Source organism: Neoarius graeffei, chromosome 16 (genome assembly GCF_027579695.1).
Source record: "Neoarius graeffei isolate fNeoGra1 chromosome 16, fNeoGra1.pri, whole genome shotgun sequence".
Classification (NCBI taxonomy): Eukaryota; Metazoa; Chordata; class Actinopteri; order Siluriformes; family Ariidae; genus Neoarius; species Neoarius graeffei.
Genome location: NC_083584.1, coordinates 63,654,980 through 63,678,556, shown reverse-complemented (window position 1 = coordinate 63,678,556; position 23,577 = coordinate 63,654,980). Strand labels below are relative to the sequence as shown.

The 23,577-nt window shown below is 43.1% G+C and overlaps 2 protein-coding genes across 5 annotated transcripts in view; one reads left to right on the top strand and one right to left on the bottom strand.

Moving 5' to 3' along the window:
• Positions 1–23,577, top strand: part of zmp:0000000529 (WD repeat-containing protein 20) — a 41,579-nt gene that overhangs the window by 9,296 nt on the left and 8,706 nt on the right. For 2 of the 4 annotated variants that reach the window (XR_009656820.1, XR_009656819.1), the window contains exons 2-4: positions 16,962–17,144; positions 17,357–18,715; positions 18,801–18,918. Coding sequence is in view for 2 of the 4 variants with exons in the window: in XM_060943366.1 (XP_060799349.1) it covers positions 16,962–17,144; positions 17,357–18,715 (1,542 nt within the window). In the remaining 2 variants the exon portion in view is untranslated. The remainder of the gene's footprint in view (positions 1–16,961; positions 17,145–17,356; positions 18,716–18,800; positions 18,919–23,577) is intronic. The other 2 variants (XM_060943366.1, XM_060943367.1) reach the window with 1 other exon arrangement.
• On the bottom strand, positions 3,104–4,141 carry LOC132900963 (general transcription factor II-I repeat domain-containing protein 2A-like). Its single transcript, XM_060943368.1, has 2 exons — positions 3,342–4,141; positions 3,104–3,214 (listed from the first exon to the last, which is right to left on the bottom strand). The coding sequence occupies exon 1, from the start codon at positions 4,114–4,116 to the stop codon at positions 3,346–3,348; it is 771 nt and encodes a 256-aa protein (XP_060799351.1). The 5' UTR covers positions 4,117–4,141; the 3' UTR covers positions 3,104–3,214; positions 3,342–3,345.

Here is a 23,577-nt window from a genome sequence, read left to right as displayed (position 1 = left end):
ACAACCATTGATTTTAACTCCCTGAGCTCCCTTCATCCTACCCATAAAGACACACACGGATCCCAATACACATACCCACACAGGCCAGTCAGCATACTACAGAGGGTAACTAAGGGCTAAAAGGTGCATAGATGGCAAAGAATGCAAAGCACATCACACCAGATGTTGGATATGATTATAATGAAAAATATGGACTCCGTAAACCAGATTAAGCGGGTTAAATTAAACACACAATTTCATTACATATACAGTTGATGAAAAGATCAAAATAAGAGGATTCAAGAATAAGTATGCTATGAACATAAGGCCAAGTTTACATTAGACCGTATCTGTCTCGTTTTCTTCACGGATGCATTGTCCGTTTACATTAAAACGCCGGGAAACGGGAATCCGCCAGCGTCCACGTATTCAATTCAGATCGTGTCTGGTCCGGTGCTGTGTAAACATTGAGAATACGCTGTGCTGAGCTCTAGCTGGCGTCGTCATTGGACAACGTCACTGTGACATCCACCTTCCTGATTCGCTGGCGTTGGTCATGTGACGCGACTGCTGAAAAACGGCGCGGACTTCCGCCTTGTATCGCCTTTCATTAAAGAGTATAAAAGTATGAAAATACTGCAAATACTGATGCAAATACTGCCCATTGTGTAGTTATGATTGTCTTTAGGCTTGCCATCCTTCCACTTGCAAGTGGTAAATGACGCGCATGCCCGATATGCACTGGGATCACACACACAGCGGCTCAGTCCCGAATCGTGGCTCGTGCGCTTCACTCGCGCGCTCTGTGAGCCGCGCAGGGCCGGAGTGCGCACCCTCCAGAGGGCACTCGCTGTTCAGGGCGGAGTGATTTGGAGCGCAGGATGCCTGCGGAGCCGAGCATATCCGTGTATTGGCGTTGCTGTGTGCAGGCGAATCGTGTATTGGTGTTGCTGTGTGCATGTTAATCGTTTTAAAAACGTTAATCTGATGATCCGCTGATACGGTCTAATGTAAACCCCACCTAAATCAAGAACATGGAAAGACAAAGGCAGGAAACAAGCTTGCAAACACTATTGAAACACCAACAAACTACAATAACAATTCATTTTTCAATATTATGTCAATGCAAGAAACACTTAGAAGTATAACATCTTGCTAAAAAAAATTAGTTTGCTAAAAAGAAAATTGTTCTTTTAGCATTTCTTGCTAAGCGAAATTGCTAAAGAAAAATTTGAGTCTTTAGCACTTTTCACTAAAACAATTTGGGTCCTAGAGTGAGCATAGACAATTTAAAAAAAAAAAAAATACACACTCATCCAAATCTTAAAGTGCATATTCTGGACCAATTTCATTTTTTTTTTTTTTTTTTTAAATATGAAAGTATGTCCCTTTACACACTCATCCAGAAGGGTAATTTTGCACAAGGCCATCTGTCTACAGCAGAAAAAAATAAAATAACAAAACGCGTCTGGAAAAATCCCAAGAGAGTCTGGAGCCAGATTTGTGACGTTACCTGCGGAAGCGCCAGCAGGCTGTGAGAGCTTTGCACGGTTTCAGTGCACAGCCTGTGTAGACCAAGCGCTCCCATTTCTCTCTCATTGTCCGGTCTTTTGGAAAACGATAAGTACTAATCCCATCAAGATTGGTGTTGCTACACCCTCCTACGATACATCTGTTAACCATTTTAATAATTACGCGATAACATTTGAAGAAATTAGCAGAAAACCACCAGGTAGTTTTCTCATAAACAAACCAGCGCTGACGTAGGATTCAGAAGGAGGCGTCCCGCATGCGACGTCACAAAAATCAATGTTTCCCGGGAAATCCAAATGCCAAGTTTTTTCAGAGGCGGACCAATTCGCCTCAAATGGCTTGATTTCAACTGAATTTTTCTGGTATTGCGCAAGGTAAAAAAAAATTGCACAAAATGCAAAATGTGACACACATTTGACCAAAGTTTAATATAAAATAGAATTACATTGATCTTGCTCTTGAATTTACCCATGATGTGCACTTTAAAGGCACAGTAGGTTTTTTTTTTTTTCTTACAAATAGTGTGAATAAGCGCCTCAGCATTCTTTGTGTTCTTTAGTGTGCTTGAAAGTGATGTCTTGACCATCCTTGCTAATGCTAGTTACCATGCTAACTCTAGTTGAACCACCACTTTGTGGTCATGAGTAGGAAAAAGAGGTGGGCTTAAAGAGTTGGAAAAAAAAAAAAAAACTCTTAAATCTTATTTAGCTCCACCTACTAAACCCTAAACCAGGGGTCGGCAACCCAAAATGTTCAAAGAGCCATTTTGGCCCAAAAAAAGCAAAAACCGTACCTGTCTGGAGCCGCAAAAATAAAAGCCTTATATGACCTTAATATGAAGGCAACATAGACTGTCAGTACATTAGTTATATAAGCATACTATTGAAAGGACTAAGTAGGCTGCAAATACAAAATGAACATTCATGGTTAAATGTTTATTTTCCCTGCAGCGCATCCTGGAGAGAATGATGCATCACGTGACTACGCTGGCGCACGATATTTGGTGCTTGAAGTTTAACTTCCATTACAGTATCAATGCGTTATGTTTTGTTGCACTGATTATAGAAATACAAGACATGCAAATACAGATTTCTGGTGTCACCTCTTTTTATTGTGAGGTCGCGAGAAAAAAAAACACAATGGGGTGTGCGTAATAGGCCTTTCAGACCGCAAATGAAATGTCATCTTCAAACCTCAATAACAATGCAACACCTCTTTCACCCTTATCTGGGCAACAGAGTGCAATAACACACAGTCTGCGTTTAAAACGCCGCCTGCAAATATGAAAATAAAATGACTGCCTTTTAAAACGGTAAGTAGGCTATGCAATTTCTGTGCATTATCCCGTTTTCTTTAGTCTTCCGCAAATGCCAAGTTAAGTAGGCTAGCCTAAGTAGTGCAAATGAGTAAAATAAATATAACGATCCTTTTCTATTCTCCCCCCACGTGGCGTCACACACAAATAAAGAGGCTACAATCGCAAACGAGTAAAACAATTAAAATACTTGCTTAAACATACAACACAGCAGAACAGCTGAAATTAACAAAATTAAAACAAGACAGTTAAAGTTCGATTTCTGTGCATTATCCTTTTCTCTTTGGTTCATAAACGCCAAGTAGCAGTCAGTGCGAGGGTCAAACGCCGGAGCCTCCTCTTCTCTTCCCCCTCTTATCTACAGACACGCACAATACATCTTCAGACCTGAGTGATAAAACACAAATATATGGCTACTGATAAATATATAGGCTACTGACAAAATCAGAAATCTGGTCATAAAAACAGCCACTTTGTTAGGCCGACTAAATATGCGACAGGATTGTGTTGTCACCTGTTCAATGTGACTTCTGTTTTCGGACATCATTGGACAGCTTCTCAACATCGGGCATGTAAGATGAAACTTTAATCTTCACGCAGGACTGCAAGCTCTCATCTGTGAGGCGGGTGCGGTATTTGGATTTGATGTAGTTCACGTTTGAGAATATCTGCTCGCACAGATATGTTGATCCAAAGATGGATAATACCCCAAATGCGTATGTCTTCATGTTCCTGTAAGTGTCGGGAAGGGCCTTCCATGTTTCAAACACAAGTTTTTCTGGTGTTGGGAGGCTTTCAATGTCGCTCCATTTGTGATTTTGGGCAGCATGGGCTTTCTGGCGGCTGACGTCTTCAAGCTCTGCTGTCAGACTTTTGAATTTGGCCACCCACAAATCTTTGTCAGCTATATCAGCCATTTCCATTTCGAGGTCAGCTTGATTTACTCCTGGGAATGTATTCAACAAGGAAGGGTCAATTTCCAGGGGTGTGACAGGGAAAGAAAGTGTCATTTTTTCCTTTCGGAACTCACTAAATCTGCTCCCAAATGCAGCTTGCATATCAACGATTGCACCTTGCAAATAATCACCGTTGAGAGTGTGATCCTGATGGGCATCTTTGAACTCTCTCAGGGAGGAGAAGTGAGAGAGCGTGCCTCGCTGTACATCCCTAGCGAATACTGCCAGTTTGCGCTCGAATGACAAAACGGCTTCCAGCATTTGCAGTGCAGTGTTTCCCCTCTCCTGGAGACTTTTATTAAGCGTGTTTAGGTGACGTGTCATGTCAACCATGAAATGCAGTTTTTCCAGCCACTTGGTGTCTTCCAGTTGTGGGTAGCTCAGGTCTTTGCTTTTCATGAATGTTTTAATGTGTTCTAAACAAGCTACAAAGCGACACAAAACGTCACCCCTGGATAGCCAGCGGACTTTGTTGTGTAGCAGGAGATCCGCATATTCGCTGTCAACTTCAAGCAATTCACGGAACTGACGGTGGTTTAAAGCTTTTGCAATTATTTTGTTCACAATCTGGATGACAAGGTTCATCACCTCCATACACTCCGGTGGGAATGTTTGTGCACACAGTGCCTCTTGGTGCAAGATGCAATGGAATACGAGCAGATGCCGATCCAATGCTTTTTGTAGTAAAGTCACAAACCCCCTTTGCGACCCTCTCATACTAGGTGCGCCGTCTGTAGCCACTGAAATCAGGTGGTTAGTGTTTATTCCGTTATTATTTAAACACTGCAGCACAGCCTCGCAGATGTCCTCACCCCGTGTTTGGCCTTTCAGTGGCATCAATCCTATCATTTCCTCTTGCGGCCCATCAGAATTCACGTACCTGCATAACACAGCTGTCTGCTCGATATCGGTCACGTCACACGACTCATCACAGGCAATTGAGTACGCTGGAGCGGAATTGATGTCCTTGATTTGCTGATCGGTGATGTTGTTTGCCATTTTATTGGCCCTGTCCTTCACCGTCTTTGCGGAGAGAGGCATGTCTTTAATTTTCTGGATGATCTCGGTTTTGTTTTTGAAGTCCGAAAATAGGTGCTCTGATATTTTAACCAATGACTCCTTCATGTACTCACCATCGGTGAATGGTTTTCCGCGCCTTATTATCTCCCGGGCCGCAACAAAACTTGCAGCGGTGGTAGAGTTTGGAGATGTAATCCACTTCTTGAAACTGTTTTTTCGACCTTCAAATTTCTCCACAAGCATCGCAATGGCTCCTTTTCTCTCCGTTCCAACTGGGTGATCGGCAGCAAATTTAGCATGCTTAAGCTGGAAATGTCGCTCCAAATTGCTCTTCTTGTTATTTGACAACTTCTCGTTGCAAATCAAACACGCAGGCAATCCTTCAGCATTGGCAATGAAAGCAAACGCGTCTGTCCATTCTTCTTTAAATCCCCTGTTCTCATCAGCTATCTTTCTTTTTTTGCCTTTAGAATCCATTGCCCATCACACACAACAGTGCATCTCTGACAACAGTGTAGCACAGTGTCGCAGGCTATGACGCAATTCTGCTATTTGGCGCCATTCTGAAATTCGGTATTTTAAATACATTATACACCTATATTACATACATTTTTACAGCATAAGAATTTTACTGTCATGTTCCTCTCTAAAATACCATATTAAAACAACAACAAAAAAAATAATTCTTTTTCTATTTTCACAAATTTTTGAAAAAGCGCCAGAGAGCCACTAGGGGGGTGCTAAAGAGCCGCATGCGGCTCTGGAGCCGCGGGTTGCCGACCCCTGCCCTAAACCCATAGAGGCCTAATCTTAATGCAGTTTGCAAAATTGCACCTAATGCACCTTTAACAGGATATACACAGACTTTTCTAGGGTTCTTTAAGGCTACATCGGTTAATGAAGAGTTCTTGCCTTTTACACGTCTGATGAGGAAACACCGTTGTAAGGATTCATCCAGAAGTATAATCAAGGGTTCTACATTTTTTGAGAGCTTACATAGTATTTACTTTTCTTTTTGGTGTGGATTTTCCCCAATTTGATCATCTATCAGTTCCCACCCACCAGCCAGCTTTCCTGTGCCATGCAACAGCTACCAACTGGGGAGTGTGTGAAGGTTAATATGTGCTTCCTGCGAGACGTGTAGCCAGCCAACTGCATCATTTCAAACTCCTGCGTCACAGGGCAGTGTAACACTCCAATGAAAGCGCTATCTGCCCTCTTCTGCATACATGAACTCGCAGATGCCCATGATTGGATAGTGTCTCTGTGATTAACTGGGCGGAAAAAGTAGGTCCTGGTGTCACCAACCCAGTGGTTAAAGGTTCTTGGTTACTGATCAGAAGGTTGAGGCATCAAGCACCAGCCCCACAAAACTGCCACTGTTGGGTCCTCGAGCAAGATCCTTAAAACCCTCTCGGCTCCCCAGCAAACTGGAATATGCAAAGAGAGAATTTCAAAGTTGGGCGTGTGTTTTACAACAAATGATGGTTTCTGCTTCAGAGAGCATGGTCAGATTTACTCTGTTGGCCCTCAGCCATGGATGAATGTTGCATTGTCGGGATTCTCACAACCTCTTACAGGAACATTTCAAGATTTTAATGAAATGTGAGAAGGGTATGAGGGAGACAGATAACGAAGCAGTGGTGATGTCATGGCTGCTGGGCTGTGCGCCAGAAAACCACGTTTAGTGGAGGCTGTGGATCTGGGAGGATTATTTGGAGATGGTCTAGCCAGAGTAGCAGGAACAATTCATGCTTTGAGAAGGTTTCAGGATGACCATCTTTTCAGTTGTTCTGCTTTATTTATATATATATATATATATTATATATGAGCCTCCGTAATCTTCACTTCGTGTACAGTGGTGCTTGAAAGTTTGTGAACAGTGTAGAATTTTCTAGATTTCTGCATAACTACGGTATAACCTAAAACATCAGATTTTCACACCGATCCTAAAAATAAAGTGAACCCAATTAAACAAATGACACCTCCTTTGTCATTTTTATTGAGGATTACATATCTGTGAGTGGCAAAAGTATGTGAACACCTGTGATTAGTAGTTAATTTGAAGGTGAAATTAGTGTCGAATTTATTTATTTTGGTAAATGGGATGACACAGGTGAGTGTTTGCCCTGTTTTACTTAAAGGGCATATTCTGGACCAATTTCATGGGTTTTTTTTAAATATGAAAGTATGTCCCTTTACACACGCACCCATTTTGCACAAGGCCATCTGTCTACGTCAGAAAAAAATAAAATAACAGAACGCGTCTGGAAAAAACCCAAGGGAGTCTGGAGCCAGATTCGTGACGTTATCTGCGGAAGCGCCAGCAGGCTGCGAGAGCTTGCACGGTTTCAGTGTACAGCCCGTGTAGACCAAGCGCTCCCATTTCTCTCTTTGTCTGTCTTTTGGGAAACGATGAGTACTAATCCCATCAAGATTGGTGTTGCTACACCCTCCTATGATACATCTGTTAACCATTTTAATAATTACGCGATAACATTGAAGAAATTTGCAGAAAACCACCAGGTCGTTTTCTCATAAACAGACTAGCGCTGACGTAGGATTCAGAGGGAGGCGTCCCACAGATGACGTCACGAAAATCAGTGTTTGCCGGGAAATTCAAATGCCAAGTTTTTTCAGAGGCGGACCAATTCGCCTCAAATGACTTGATTTCATCTGAATTTTTCTGGTATTGCGCAAGGTAAAAAATTGCAGAGAATGCAGAATGTGACAGATATTTGACCAAAGTTTAATATAAAATAGGAGAATTGCATTGATCTTGCTCATGAATTTACCTGTGATATGCCCTTTAAAGGAACAGTCCACCGTACTTCCATAATGAAATATGCTCTTATCTGAATTGAGACGAGCTGCTCCGTACCTGTCCGAGCTTTGTCCTCCCAGTCAGTCAGACGCGCTGTCACTCCTGTTAGCAATGTAGCTAGGCTCAGTATGGCCAATGGTATTTTTTGGGGCTGTAGTTAGATGCAACCAAACTCTTCTGCGTTTTTCCTGTTTACATAGGTTTATATGACCAGTGATATGAAACAAGTTCAGTTACACAAATTGAAACGTAGCGATTTTCTATGCTATGGAAAGTAGTACGCCTGTCATTATAGTGCGGACTTTCCATAGCATAGAAAATCACTACGTTTCAATTTTTTTAACTGAACTTGTTTCATATCACTGGTCATATAAACCTATGTAAACAGGAAAAACGCGGAAGAGTTTGGTTGCATCTAACTACAGCCCCAAAAAATACCATTGGCCATACTGAGCCTAGCTACATTGCTAACAGGAGTGACAGCACGTCTGACTGACTGGGAGGTCACGCAAAGCTCAGACAGGTACAGAGCAGCTTGTCTCAATTCAGATAAGAGCATATTTCATTACGGAAGTACGGTGGACTGTTCCTTTAAAGAACAAGGGTCTATCAAAGTCTGGTCTTCACAACACACGTTTGTGGAAGTAGATCATTTGCACAAATGAAGATTTCTGAGGACCTTGAACAGTTGTTGGTGCTCATCTGGCTGGAAAAGGCTACAAAATCCTGTCTAAAGAGTTTGGATTCCAAACCAATCCACAGTCAGACAGATGGAGGAAATTCAGCACCACAATTACCCTCCCCAAGAGCCAATGACCAACAAAGATCACTCCAAGAGCAAGGAGTGTAGTAGTCCACAAGGTCGCAAAGGAACCCAGGGTAACTTCTAAGCAACCACAGGCCTCTATCACATTTGGCTAATGTTCATGAGTCACCATCAGGAGAACAATTGTGTGCAAGGGGAAGGCTACTGTTTTCCAAAAACAACGTTGCTGCCTGACTATAGTTTGCTGAAAGTTATTGGAAAAGTTTTGTGGATAGTTGAGACCAAAATAAAACTTTGGTTTACATGAGAAGTGTTATGTTTGGAGAAAGGAAAACACTGTATTCTAGCATAAGAACCTTATCCTATCTGTGAAACATGGTGGTGCAGGGTTCCCCCTGGGTTCTGAAAAATATTCTCCACTTTATTCCTTGAAAAATCAAGTCAAAAATATTTTTCACTTAGTCTGCATTTTGCTTAGTTACTGACTTATCAAAGTGGACTTAATACAGGTTTATACCGTACCAACCAAACTGGTGCAACTCAAATATTTGTACAGATACAACTAGGCCTCTCCATTACATATAAAATTTGGGCTCCACTCCAGCATCTGAGAAGAAAGACTTGATTTTGGGAACCCTGTGCACCATCAAACTAAATAAAACCTTTTAGTTTGAGTTTACTTAAGGATATTTTAGCAGGGAATTATACGAAAGGGATATTAGGACTCCCCTTACCTTTTACTTCAACACTACTTGATTTACAAGTGAACAGGGTTAAGAAGGGTCTTGGACCAACCAACAGTGAAGGAATCCTATTCTTTTTCGGGTTTTTTACGGAGTGAGGGAATCTGAATTTGCCATCGATTTTTAAACTAAAATACAGAATGACACCACGTTTTACGTCATACGTCCACCGCGGGGACTCAACATGCCACACCCCCCGAAACCATAGAGCGCTTCTGTCACGTGCCGGCTGACAACACTTTCACTTTGGCGGGGGGGCCTTAAATTACACCGACCCCTGTATTACTGACCCTGTCCGATGTGCTCGGGGATGGTCGGGGCTCTGAGTGTGCCTCCCCTGTGCTTGTTTCAGCCCTTTAATCATCTTCAGTGCTTGAAGAAACTTGCCCAAAAAACCCAGTCAGCTTAGACTGTGCCATCGTTTGGTTCACACAGATATGATACACCACACCAGGCCGATTAAGATGCACTGTGATTGGTCAAAAGTTTGGCGCTCATGGTCATTGTGTCAGATTTTTTTTTTTTTTATTGGTCACAAGTACGTGCTCATTGTTTACACTCTGGCTTCCTGCAATCACTTCACTGGGGTTGGATTTCAGCAAATGGAGGGATTTCTATAAAAGATGACTTATGATAAATGACAAATACATGGGTGGCACGGTGGTGTAGTGGTTAGCGCTGTCGCCTCACAGCAAGAAGGTCCGGGTTCGAGCCCCGTGGCCGGCGAGGGCCTTTCTGTGCGGAGTTTGCATGTTGTCCGCGTGGGTTTCCTCCGGGTGCTCCGGTTTCCCCCACAGTCCAAAGACATGCAGGTTAGGTTAACTGGTGACTCTAAATTGACCGTAGGTGTGAATGGTTGTCTGTGTCAGCCCTGTGATGACCTGACGACTTGTCCAGGGTGTACCCCACCTTTCGCCCGTAGTCAGCTGGGATAGGCTCCAGCTTGCCTGCGACCCTGTAGAACAGGATAAAGCGGCTAGAGATAATGAGATGAGATGACAAATACATTCATCATTGTGACTACCACTTGTAATTTTCTCTTCGTCACTGATGGATTATATTCGTCAATGACTAGCGTCAGCGGGAACCCTGGCGGTGGTGGTCGTGTCAAGGTTTGGGCCCGTTTTGCTGCATCTGGGTCAAGACAGCTTGCCATCATTGATGGAACACTGACTATGTTTACATGCACGTCCAAATCGAGCTGCTGTTGGTAATCGAGCAAAGGGTCCCAGCAGAGGTGCCAGAGAAATCCAATCCTACATGCACAAGTGAAATCGGGCTATTGTGCAAGGTGCATTGTGCACCCGAGCCACACGTGGCGCTACACGCCCCATCGTGTTGGTACACTTCCGGTTGTCGTCATGAAGAAGAGCATAGTGTTGCCAGATACTGCTGACGTATCCCAGCCCAAAACGTGTTCAAATCCGCTAAAATGCACTTAAAACACCCAATCTGGCAACACTAGCAGTTCCGTGCTCAAGCTGTTAGGCTTGCTCTAACAGACTATGGCTACAAACTGTCCGGCGCAGACCACTGTTTTGTAAGACAACTTATTTTGCACAATAATATTTTTCTAAAGTCCATTTTTTGCTTACAAAAAAATATTTTTTTTTTGCTTACAATTTAACTCATGTCTTAATAAACACACAAAAAGTTCAGTTGTTTTGTTTTTATTGACATTCTTCAGATGTTGGACACACACACATATATATATATATACACACACACACACACACACACACACACACAAAAAAAAAAATACAATGACTTGTTTATGTACACAATTCACAGCTATGCAACAGCTGTACTTGGTGATACAGTAACTGTATTTGGTGATACAGTAAGTGAGCTAAATTTTAACAGTGCAAACAATGCCACAAAAAGAAAAGATTCATGCCATTGTCATGATTCGTTGTCATGCCGACCGAGGCTGTTGTGTTTCCCGCTTGTGGTCTCGTCACTTCCGGAAGTAGCTCGACAACTAGCTCGATAGGGTATACATGCGCAAAGTAGCTCGGCAGAAATCGCATAAACTAGGTCGTGTAGCTCGATTCCGAGAAATCAAGTTCGGTTCAATTTCAGCCGAATTAAGGTGTATACATGGCATTTTGAACTTCGATTTCAGTCGAGCAACGGCAGAAATTCGATTCTCTCTATGTGCATGTAAACGTAGTGAATGAATTTCTGAATTATTCCAGCAAATTCTAAAGGAAATGATCAGGATCGGTTTACAGACAGACTCTCCGGGGGAAATGGGTCATGCACTGAGATGATGACCCTAAGCACACACATTGTTCTACCAAAAAATGCTTAAAGAAGAATGAAGTCAATGTTTTGGAATTGCCAAGACAAAGTTCTGACCTTAATCCAGTAGAAATGTTGTGCAAACAGTTCATGTAAGGAAACCCACCAACATCTCAGAGTAGAAGCTGTTCTATACAGAGAAATGGGCTAAAATTCCTCCAAGTGCAGGATCATCTGATCAACAGTTACCAGAAATGTTGAGTTGCAGTTATTGCTGCACAAGGGCTCACAACGGATACTGAAAGCAAAGGTAATATGTAGTATTTGGATAATTTTTCTTAATACACTGTGCAGATTAGGCAAGCTGTATTCCTGAGGATTAATTTTATTGTTGAACAAATATAGTGCTCTTAGTCAATCCAAATTGTTGTTAAACCTAAAACCAGAATGTTTAACAAGAGAAAAGGGAGTTTAGGCTTTCAGAGGGGAATATAGAAGTGTGCAGAATTATGCAACTAAATGAAAAGCTAAAATTTTCCCATCTCACTTATTTTAATTTTTTTAGAGTAAGTGTAACAACTCAGAATTAACAAACACTTTTGGCATTTCAAAAATATTCAGTGACCAATATACAGTGCCTTGAAAAAGTATTCATACCCCTTGAACTTTTTCACATTTTCCACCTTACAACCACGAACTTAAGTTTTGTTTTTTTTTTTATTGAGATGTGATAGACCAACACAGAGTAGCACATAATTGTGAAGTGAAATGAAAATGATAAATGGTCTTCAAAATTTTAAACAACTAAAAATCTGAAAAATGTGGTGTGCATTAGTATTCAGCCCCCTGTACTCTGATACCTCTAAATAGAATCCAGTGCAATCAATTGCCTTCAGAAGTCATCTAATTAGTTAATAGAGTCCTACTGTGTGTAATTTACTCTCAGCATAAATACACTTGTTCTGTGAAGGCCTCAGTGGTTTGTTAGAGAACGCTGAAGAACAAACAGCATCATGAAGACCAAAGAGCTCACCAGACAGGTCAGGGATAAAGTTCTGGAGAAGTTTAAAGCAGGGTTAGGTTATAAAAAAATATCCCAAGCTCTGAACATCTTGAGAAGCACTGTTCAATTCATCATTCAAAAATGGAAAAAGTATGGCACATCTGCAAACCTACCAAGACATGGCCGTCCACCTAAACTGACAGAGCGAGCAAGGAGAGCACTGGTCAGAGAAGCGGCCAAGAGGCCCATGATCACTCTGGAGGAGCTGCAGAAATCCACAGCTCAGGTGGGAGAATCTGTGCACAGGACAACTATAAGTCGTACACTCCACAAATCTGGCCTTTTTGGAAGATTGGCAAGAAGTAGTCCCGTTTGCAGTTTGCCAGAAGCCATGTAGGGGACACAGCAAACGTGTGGAAGAAGGTGCTTTGGTCAGATGAGACCAAAGTTGAACTTTTTGGCCTAAATGCAAAGCGCTATGTGTAGCGGAAAACTAACACTGCTCATCACCCTGCACACACCATCCCCACTGTGAAACATGGTGGTGGCAGCATCATGCTATGGGGATGCTTTTCTTCAGCAGGGACAGGGAAGCTGGTCAGAGTTGATGGGAAGATGGATGGAGCTAAATACAGGGCAATCCTGGAAGAAAACCTGTTGGAGGCTGCAAAAGACTTGAGACTGGGAAGGAGATTCACCTTCCAGCAAGACAATGACCCTAAACATACAGCCAGAGCTACAATGGAATGGTTTAGATCAAAGAATATTCATGTGTTAGAATGGCCCAGTCAAAGTCCAGACCTATATCCCATTGAGCATCTGTGTCAAGACTTGGAAAATTGCTGTTCACAGATGCTCTCCATCCAATCTGGCTGAGCTTGAGCCATTTTGCAAAGAAGAATGGGCAAAAATTTCATTGTCTAGATGTGCAAAGCTGGTAGAGACATACCACAAAAGACTTGCAGCTGTAATTGCAGCAAAAGGTGGCTGTACAAAGTATTGACGCAGGGGGGCTGAATACTAATGCATATCACATTTTTTTCAAATTTTTACTTGTTTAAAATTTTGAAGACCATTTATCATTTTCGTTTCACTTCACAATTATGTGCTACTCTGTGTTGGTCTATCACATAAAATCTCAATAAAAAACTTTTAAGTTCGTGGTTGTAAGGTGGAAAAATGTGAAAAAGTTCAAGGGGTATGAATACTTTCTCAAGGCACTGTAGCCACCCTTTTCAATAACTGCCATGAGCCTTCCATCCATGGGGTCCGTTTTAGTTATTTGATTTGATGACGATCAACTTTTTGTGCAGCAACAACCACGGCCTCCCAAATGCTCTTCAGAGTGGTGTATTGTCTTCCCTCACTGTAACTCTCACTTTTAAGAAGGGCCCACAAGTTCTCAATAGGATTTAAGTTTGGTGAGGAAGGGGGCCATGTCATTACTCTCATCTTTAAAGGAGTACGCCACCCCCAGGTGAAATTGAGTCAGTCCCTGCAGTCCCTAGAGTTGGATGAGTGAGCCAAAGCGTTTTGTAGCCGACCCAGCCATTGCCCTGATCTAGAAACGCCCCGGTTAGCTTTAGCTTAGTCGCTGTAATCCGGCGTGTCCAGCTAGCATTGTCGTTGCAAAAGTGAATCAAATAATTCAAGATTTTTTAATAATTATTTCTCATGGCCTGTACATTCACATCGAGTACACGTATCAATGCAAATTAACACGAAGGGATTTACTAGACCAATTTATATCTGGAACTATTTTCGGCCACAGCACAGGCAAAGCACCGCTGCAGGCGCAAAGACACCACGCAGCACCACAACTTAGTAGTTACGCTGGTGTATTGACGGAAGTTGAGGGTTTTCAGGTGCTGCGCTTTGCGCCTGCAGCGGTGCATTGCCTGTGCTGTGGCCGAAAATAGTTCCAGATATAAATTGGTCTAGTAAATCCCTTCGTGTTAATTTGCATTGATACGTGTACTCGATGTGAATGTACAGGTCATGAGAAATAATTATAAAAAATCTTGAGTTATTTGATTCACTTTTGCAACGACATGCTAGCTGGACACGCCGGATTACAGCGACTACGCTAAGCTAAAGCTAACCGGGGCGTTTCTAGATCAGGGCAATGGCTGGGTCGGCTACAAAACGCTTTGGCTCACTCATCCAACTCTAGGGACTGACTCAATTTCACCTGGGGGTGGCGTACTCCTTTAAGGCCTTTGCTGGCTAGCCAAGCAGTGGAGTACTTGGATGCATGTAATTGATGCATTGTCCTGCATAAAAATCATGGCCATCTTGAATGATGCAGACTTCTTCCTGAACCACTGCTTGAAGAATGTATCTTCAAAAAACTGACAGTAGGTTTGGGAGTTGATTTTTAAGTCCATCTTCATCCTGAAATGGTCCAGCTAGCTCATTCTTAATAACAGCAGCCCATACCAGTACCCCTTTTCCACCTTGCTGCCATCCGAGTCAAAGTGGTGCTGTGTGTCCATTAGTTATCCAGCCACGGGCCCATCCGTATGGTCCATCAAGAGTCACTCTCCATTCATCTGTCCATGAAACCTTTGAAAAATCTGTCTTTCGATATTTCTTGGCCCAATCTTGATGTTTCAACTTGTGAGTCTTGTTTAGTGGTGGTTGTGTTTCAGCCTTCCTTACCTTGGCCATGTCTCTGAGCACCGAACACCTTGTACTTCTGGACACTCCAGGTAGGGTTGCAATTCTGGAATATGGTGGCACTGGAGGATAATGGGTTCCTGGTAGCTTCATGTTTAATCTTTTCTCAAGTCTTTTGCAGTGAATTTGCATCTTTTCTTCTCCACATAATTTTTGTGACCCTGCTGACTATTTGCAACAAAACGTTTGATTGTTCTGTGGTCACATTTCAGTAGTTTCGCTATTTCAAGAGTGCTGCATCCCTCTGATAGGCATTTTACAATTTGTCTTTTCAGTGTCTGTTAAATCTCTCTTGGCCTGTTTTGCCTGAGATAAAGAAGCTGCCTAATAATTATGCACACCTTAATATAGGGTGTTAATGACTTTTAGGCCACACCCTCCCTCATTACACAAATACCACCTGAGAATGTTAAAATCCAATTAGCATTCAAGTGTATATAGCTTGTGGTTGGAAACTATGCGTAGAAATAATGGTAGGGTCAGAGTACTCACTTGCCTAATAACTGTGCACAGAGTGTAAATAAATGGCCAAGTATAATTTTTGTCTCCTTTGCTTAATTGGGTTCTCTTTATCTACTTTTAGGACTTGTGTAAAAATCTGATGATGTTTTAGGTCACATTTAATCAGAAATAACTTTTTTTTTTTTTTTAAAGGATTCACAAACTTTCAAGCACCACTGTCTAAACTATATGACTAAAAGTTTGTAGACACCAGACCATCACACCCACATTTGTAAATTTAGTCTCCCCACCCCTTCTGTTAGAAGTAATTAGTAAATATTGTGTTGTATTCATATTGTACTGTGCCAGTGCAAAACAACAACTTCTGCATTACAGTCTTTGGGGCACTTTGTCCTGGTGCAAAATTGAAGTAGCAAATGTTGGAATCAAATATACTATATGGCCAAAGGTTTGTGGACATCTGCCCATTACTCCCATAAGTGCTTGGTGAACATCCCATTCTAGATTTAGTTACCCTTTGCTGTTACAATAACCTCCATTCTTCCACTAGATTTTGGAACATGGCTGTGGGGATTTGGGTTCATTCAGCATTAGGGAGTTCAGGGACAGGTGTTGGGCAAGGTGGTCTAGGGTGCAGTTGATGTTGCAGTTCATCCCAAAAGTGTTCACTGGGGTTGAGGTCAGGACACTTGAGTTGTTTCATTCCAACCTTAGAAAACCATGTCTTTATGGACCCAACTTTGTGCACAGGGGTGTTATCAAACTGGAACCAGTTTGAACCTGTTCCAGTGAATAGAAATTGTAAAGCTACAACATACAGAGACATTCTATGGAATCAGGCTTCCAACTTTGTGGCAACATTTACATTACAGGCATTTAGCAGACACTCCTATCCAGAGTGACGTGCAACGAGCACACCCAGCATCTGGGGAGCAGTTGGGGGTTGCTCAAGGGCACTTTAGCCATGGATTTTCCTGCCAGTCTACAGAATAGAACCAGTGACCCGTTGGGTCTAAGTCTGCTTCTCTAACCTTTAGGCCATGGCTACTCCATGGTGCAGAAGGAAGCAACAGTTTGGGAAAGAACCATATTTGGGTGTGATAGTCAGTTGTCCACAAATTTTTGATCATATAGTATATCTTGGCAGATTGACTACATTTCAGCTAATAAGATTGTGTTCATTTCTTGCCATAGTGTTCCTTCAAGCTATGTTACAATACCTCAAATGAAGCTTGTTAAAGAAGAGATGTGTGTTTTTGTGAGGATGTTTTATCCATGTAATGAAAAACCTATTGTGCTATGTTAAACCTGTTATAATTTCTTATAGAACTGATGATGGGATTTTCACATTTGGATAGTGAAGGTCCTGTTTTTGACCTTTTCCCAATGTACACTCCACCCATGGTGTTAAATTTCTTTTTCTTTCTCATTCCATAGGCGGTGGATCTTAGTAAGCCTATAGATAAGCGTATATATAAAGGGACGCAGCCCACGTGTCATGACTTTAATCAGTATTCAGCAACTGCGGACAGTGTGGCTCTCATTGTGGGCTTCTCGGCAGGCCAAGTGCAGTACCTGGACCCCATCAAAAAAGAGACCAGCAAGCTCTTCAATGAAGAGGTGTGTGGGTGAAGTTTTCAGTAGAGGTCTTAAGTTCCAGAATAATTTGTTGTCTTGTGTACTTTGCTTTTAACATGGTGATATTTATGTAACTGTTAGGCCAAAATTACCCAAATGTATGAAGAAACTAACACATTGTTGGCCAGAAGTGATGGAAACTCAGAAATGTAATTTTCACATTCTACCTCTTCATCTTTTTTGTTGTTTTCCAGAGATTAATAGACAAAACTAAAGTGACCTGTCTCAAATGGCTCCCTAAATCTGAGAACTTATTCCTGGCCTCCCATGCTAGTGGTCACCTCTACCTCTATAATGTGGAGCACCCATGTGGCACAACAGCGCCGCAGTATTCTCTGCTTCGGCAGGGTGAGGGATTTGCTGTTTACGCTTGCAAAACCAAAACACCTCGTAATCCACTTCTGAGATGGGCAGTGGGGGAAGGCGGGCTGAATGAATTTGCATTTTCACCCGATGGTGTGCACATAGCTTGTGTTGGCCAAGATGGCTGCCTCCGTGTCTTTCATTTTGATTCAATGGAGTTGCATGGTGTCATGAAGAGCTACTTTGGTGGCTTGCTCTGTGTTTCTTGGAGTCCGGATGGGAAATATTTGGCTACTGGTGGAGAAGACGACTTGGTCACTGTGTGGTCATTTGCAGAGAGTCGTGTGGTGGCACGAGGTCATGGCCACAAGTCATGGGTCAACGTGGTGGCTTTCGACCCCTTTACCACCAGCTTAGAAGAAGAGGAACCGATGGAGCTTAGTGGTAGTGAGGAGGACCTCCACCAGGGCCAGGGAGCGCTAAATTTTGGTCGCGTACGAACCAGCAGCACTTTGTCCCGTCTCTCTCGGCACAGCTCTAAAGGCGGCGGGCCATCTGTCTCTTACCGCTTTGGATCGGTGGGACAAGATACCCAGTTTTGCCTCTGGGATCTAACCGATGATGTCTTGTATCCTCGACTTCCCCTTTCCCGTGCCCTCACCAACACTTTCGGCTCCAACGTGCCACCTTCCATTAGTGCAGGATTGAACAACACGAGTGGAAGTGGAGGTGTTGAAGGTCACCATCACCCTTCCAACACCCACCAGACGGCATCGTTGCCCCTTCCTCTACCTCGCTCGCTTTCAAGGTCCAATTCCCTTCCTCATCCTGCTGTTGCAAATGCTTCAAAAAGCCAAGGGGGAACAGAAAGTGGAGGGACCGGAGGAAGTGGAGGAGGAAGCAGTGCTCCCTTTAGCATTGGACGTTTTGCAACACTGTCGCTCCAAGAGCGCAAATCGGACAAGTCTGCAACTGGAGGGGAAAAGGAGCACAAGCGTTACCACAGTCTTGGGAACATCAGTAAGAGTAATGACAAGATCAATGTAGCACCACGTAGCAACCGATTGGATGCCTCTAAGGTGCTGGGAACAACGTTGTGTCCACGGATGAATGAAGTCCCCTTGCTAGAACCTCTCGTCTGTAAGAAGATTGCCCATGAGAGGCTCACAGTTCTTGTCTTCATGGACGATTGCATCATCACTGCATGCCAAGAGGGACTCATCTGCACCTGGGCACGACCGGGCAAAATGGTGAGCCCTCAAATGATTTTAATGTCTGTTTTCAGTGTTGACAAATTGTCATTTGCTTGACTTCAGTGACATTGTATTTACCCAGTAAGGTGACTCAGGTGGTTGGATTAGGAAAAAATCTTTGGTTGCCAATTTTTGCAAAAAGATGGAGCCATTTTGGACCTCATTTATGCCTGATTGCATCATGCCTCTTGTTTAGATTGGTAAGATTTTATCCACATCCATTTAGACTTGTAGTCAAATGTATCTGTGGTTAGACCGATTAGTTTGATTGTTGTATCATTTGTAATATGCAAATCAGTACACTTCATAGTCAGCATCTTGCTCATTGCTTCCAGTTTGTCTGTGAAGGTTCTCAGTCATTGTAAACCATAGGTTCTAAAGAAGGCAACTGAACTTGCTTGAAATTCTTGAAGACATTTTGCCTCTCATCCAAAAGGCTTCTTCAGTTCTGTCTAACTCAGGGACGTGATTTTTCCGCGAATTCGCGGAATTCCGCTTTTTTCACCTCAAAATTTGAAAAAATTTTTTTCCGATTTTTCGCTCAAATATCCGCATTCATATCCTATTCGTTCCGACTTTCAGTAATTCCATCATTGAGATGAAACGAGGTACGTGATTGGCCCATCGCTCTGTAACAACCAATGAACGTGCTTGTTAGATAGCTGTACGTAAGCTCGCTTCAAACAGAGTTGAAAGATGGCAGCCTCCGTGATCGAGCGTAAAGATGCAAATCGAGTTAAAGAAATCGACAGAATAGTGAAAAACAAGTTCCGCTGGGAATGGTTGGAGAAAGATTGCTACAGACGTTGGATATAATACCGTGAGACATTTGTTCAGGTCGGGGCGGATCGTCTCTCGCTCAGGGGGAGAGAGAGAGATGGCGTGCTTGCTGGAGGCCCCTCTACGCATCAGCGTGTTATCTGTGAGTGTGTGTCATTTGGTCACGAACAAACTCAGCTTTTTATGTGTGCGTTTTGTCCGACGTGGCAGAGCCGAGTGTGTTTGACAGGACACGGTTGTCTGGGTCGAGCTAGTGGGCTTTGTGTGTGTGTTTAGGGAGGCGAGAGGTTGGCTGACGGTCACCCGGAATGAGTTCATGTACCGGCGCGCGGAGAGGAGAGGAAAGGAAAGAGAGGAGGAGATGCTGTTCGTCATTTAGTCCGCAGAAATATTTCCACTTTGGGTGTAAAATGACTGGAACATTTGCTCAGGGAACAGAGCCGACACCAGAGTTAGCTCCTGAGTTAGCACGGCTTGCTAGTAGCAGTGAAGTTCTGTTACTTTACACTCAGGCTTGTTGCTACTTGGCCATGTAGCTAGCAAGAGCTTTAACGCACCGCTAAAACACAAGTCTGTCAAGGCCATTTATTTATAATTTAATCCTATTTTGGAGCATGTATAGCTTCTTCTGGCTACATAGAAAGTCAAAATATGTGTTGCAGCTGCCTGCTCTGGCTAACAGGCTAAGTGAAAGTGAGCGCTGTGCAGCTGGAAACGCCCCCTGTCCTGTTGCTCCACCGCGCTGATGAAGAGGAAATCTGTTGCGCTGAAGACCAAACCGCTCCATAAGGCATATAGAGTGCACTAGAGAGACGACAGGGGCCCCCTGTGTAGGGCACTTGTATAAGAATGAGGAAGTGATTTGGGATTGAGCCTTCAGTGTGTGTATATGGAGGCTACTATATAAAGTTTCGTTTTAGAGAAGTGTCAACATCATCTTGACCAGTGTTATCAGCCAGGTTGTTAAATTTATTTATTATTTTTTTAAATTATTTTTTTCAAAAGTATGATAATTATGAATGAAATTAACTTAATTAAATTTACAACCAATGTAGATACATTACATTATTTACACATTACTGTGATATCTAAGGCATAATTAACAAAATTTACAGCAATAAAAAAAAAATTAAGGGTGGCACGGTGGTGTAGCAGTCAGCACTGTCGCCTCACAGCAAGAAGGTCCGGGTTCGAGCCCCGTGGCCGGCGAGGGCCTTTCTGTGCGGAGTTTGCATGTTCTCCCCGTGTCTGCGTGGGTTTCCTCCGGGTGCTCCGGTTTCCCCCACAGTCCAAAGACATGCAGGTTAGGTTAACTGGTGACTCTAAATTGACCGTGAGTGTGAATGGTTGTCTGTGTCGGCCCTGTGATGACCTGACGACTTGTCCAGGGTGTACCCCGCCTTTCGCCCGTAGTCAGCTGGGATACCCCGCCTTTCAGAAATATGAGTAGAAATATTAGAGATATTGGCTTCTTCACAGACTTCTGATTGGATTGAATGGATTCAGCAAACACATTTTTTGTGAATGTTGTTTAGTGAAAAAGTGATTTTTATTCTTGCATATGAAAATCCTCAAGTGAGTGAACACTGTACAGTTCTGTATATGAGTCAATTTCACAGAAAACTTATTATTTTTTTTTTTTGTCCGGACGTGTTTTGTTTACATTTTGAGATTTCTAAAACCTTTTTATCGTCTCGTATGATAAAACATTATCAGTTCTACCTTGCATTTCAAAATTTGACTACTTTGGTTCATTGACTACTTTGTTCCCCCACCAGGGCGCTGCCCTGGACCAGCTGGGGGCCTGCGGCCCCCAGACCCCCGGCTAAAATTTTCAGATAATTTCACCAGCCCCAAATCACATCCCTGCTAACTAGTGGGGAGTTTCAGATATTTATTTTCGAGTGGATAAATAAGCAAAAGCAACCCTAAGGAGAGTTGTTGAGGTCCCATGGGTCATTCACCTTCTCAGACATCCTGTAGGTTGTTGGGGTCCCTGGAGGCCGGGTGTGAAGTTTTTTGTAGAAGATCCTTCTGAGTTTCTCAGATTGTCATTCCCTACATTTCTGGACTATCTGAGAAATTCAGGAGGATCTTCTACAAACACATCCCTGTACACTTCAGACCCAGTAACACTATGGGGCGGAAATTAGTCCATCCTAAGGACAGAATACCCAGACACAAACAGGACAACATAGTGTATGCAATTCAGTGCAGTGAGGAATGCACAGACCTGTACATCGGGGAAACAAAACTGCTTCACAAGTGCATGGCTCAACACAGGAGAGCCAATTCCTCAGGCCAGGACTTTGCAGTCTATCTTCATCTCAGTAACAAAGGACACTCGTTTCAGGACTGCAATGTATGCATTTTAGCCAGAGAAGACCAGTGGTTTGAAAGAGTTGTAAAAGAAGCCATCTTCATCAACCTGGAATGACCATCGCTGAACAAAGGAGGTGGTCTGAGACCCCACTTATAATGCAGTCCTTGGCACACTTCCCAGAAAACTGAATACACATCCACATTAAGGCCCTGTCCACAGGGCAACGAATTCAGGTGAATCTGATAAAATTGTTTATCATTTCGGCCTGGCGTCCACACGGCACCGGCGTTTTGGGTGCCCCAAAACTAAATCTTTTGAGAACGGGTTCCAGAGTGAAAAAATCCGGCAACGGCGCCATTGCGAAGTTGTCTGGATGAGTAGAACGGATTTGTTTATGATGACGTCACAACCACATGACTCAGTGCTTCACGCCAGGTAGAAGTGTGACAAACTCAATGCGAGTTGTCAACAAATCCTATAACTTGGTTCATGAAACGCGCTTACAAAATATTTTCACTGTGAATATTTATTGTGTAATGATGCAGAGAGAGTGAGAGAAATAGCCCTTAGGGCAGAGTCTTTAATCCAAACACTGCGGAAGCAGTACCAAACCGCGCACCGCCCATGCACTTTCCAAAAACAAAAACAATCCCGCCAGCAAACATAGGGAAAAAAAAAAAAGGAGCGATCTCACCTCTTCAGATGTTGGTTTAAGTCCGACAATACATTCCTCAAAAAGGGCGTAGAAGAACAAAGTAATCCATCAACGTGTAGCATTCAATTTATTCCAGACCATTAAAGAATTCTGGAGGATCTCAGAATGTTGGCGTACCGGCTTCCATCTACCCCCGTTCATTCCTCTTTCCGCGTCTTTCGTTTTACGCTACTGATTAATAATCAAAACTTTATGTGGCTAATGCTAAATGCTACAGAAGAAGGGGTTTATGCGCATGCGTCTACTACTTCTATTGTTCTGGTGTCTCTGATGGGACCGTCTTACAGTGCACGTAGTGGTGTGGCATGTGTATTGCATCGTTTTCAGCAAGCATTGCGTTGCCATATGTACCTGAAATTTTACCGATCCGTTGCCCATGTGGACGCGATATTTAAAAAAAAAAATCTCGTTGTCGTGTGGATGTAGCCTAAGACTCAGCTGACTTCAACGACTCGCATGACTGCAGAGAGAGCCAGCGACCCACAGATCACCCTAACAACCCTCTCGGCTACGAACACCGTTCACACCCGGCCTCCAGGGACCCTAACAACCTACAGGATGACCGAGAAGGTAAATGACCCATGTGACCTCAACGACTCTCATTAGGGTTGCTTTTGGTCCACTAGAGGATAAATACCTGAGGTGGGGTTTACATTAGACCGTATCAGCGGATCATCAGATTAACGTTTTTAAAACGATTAGCGTGCACACAGCAACGCCAATACACGATTAGCGTGCACATAGCACCACCAATACACGGATACGCTCGGCTCCGCAGGCATCCTGCGCTCCAAATCACTCCGCCCTGAACAGCGAGTGCCCTCTGGAGGGTGCGCACTCCGGTCCTGCGCAGCTCACAGAGCGCGCGAGTGAAGCGCACGAGCAGTGATTCGGGACTGAGCCGCTGTGTGTGTGATCCCAGTGCATGTCACTTACCACTTGCAAGTGGAAGGATGGCAAGCCTAAAGACAATCATAACTACACAATGGGCAGTATTTGCATCAGTATTTGCAGTATTTTCATACTTTTATACTCTTTAAT

Bases quoted from the DNA above. Each gene is read 5' to 3' on its own strand.
- LOC132900963 (XM_060943368.1), bottom strand. From the start codon at position 4,116: ATGGTTGACATGACACGTCACCTAAACACGCTTAATAAAAGTCTCCAG.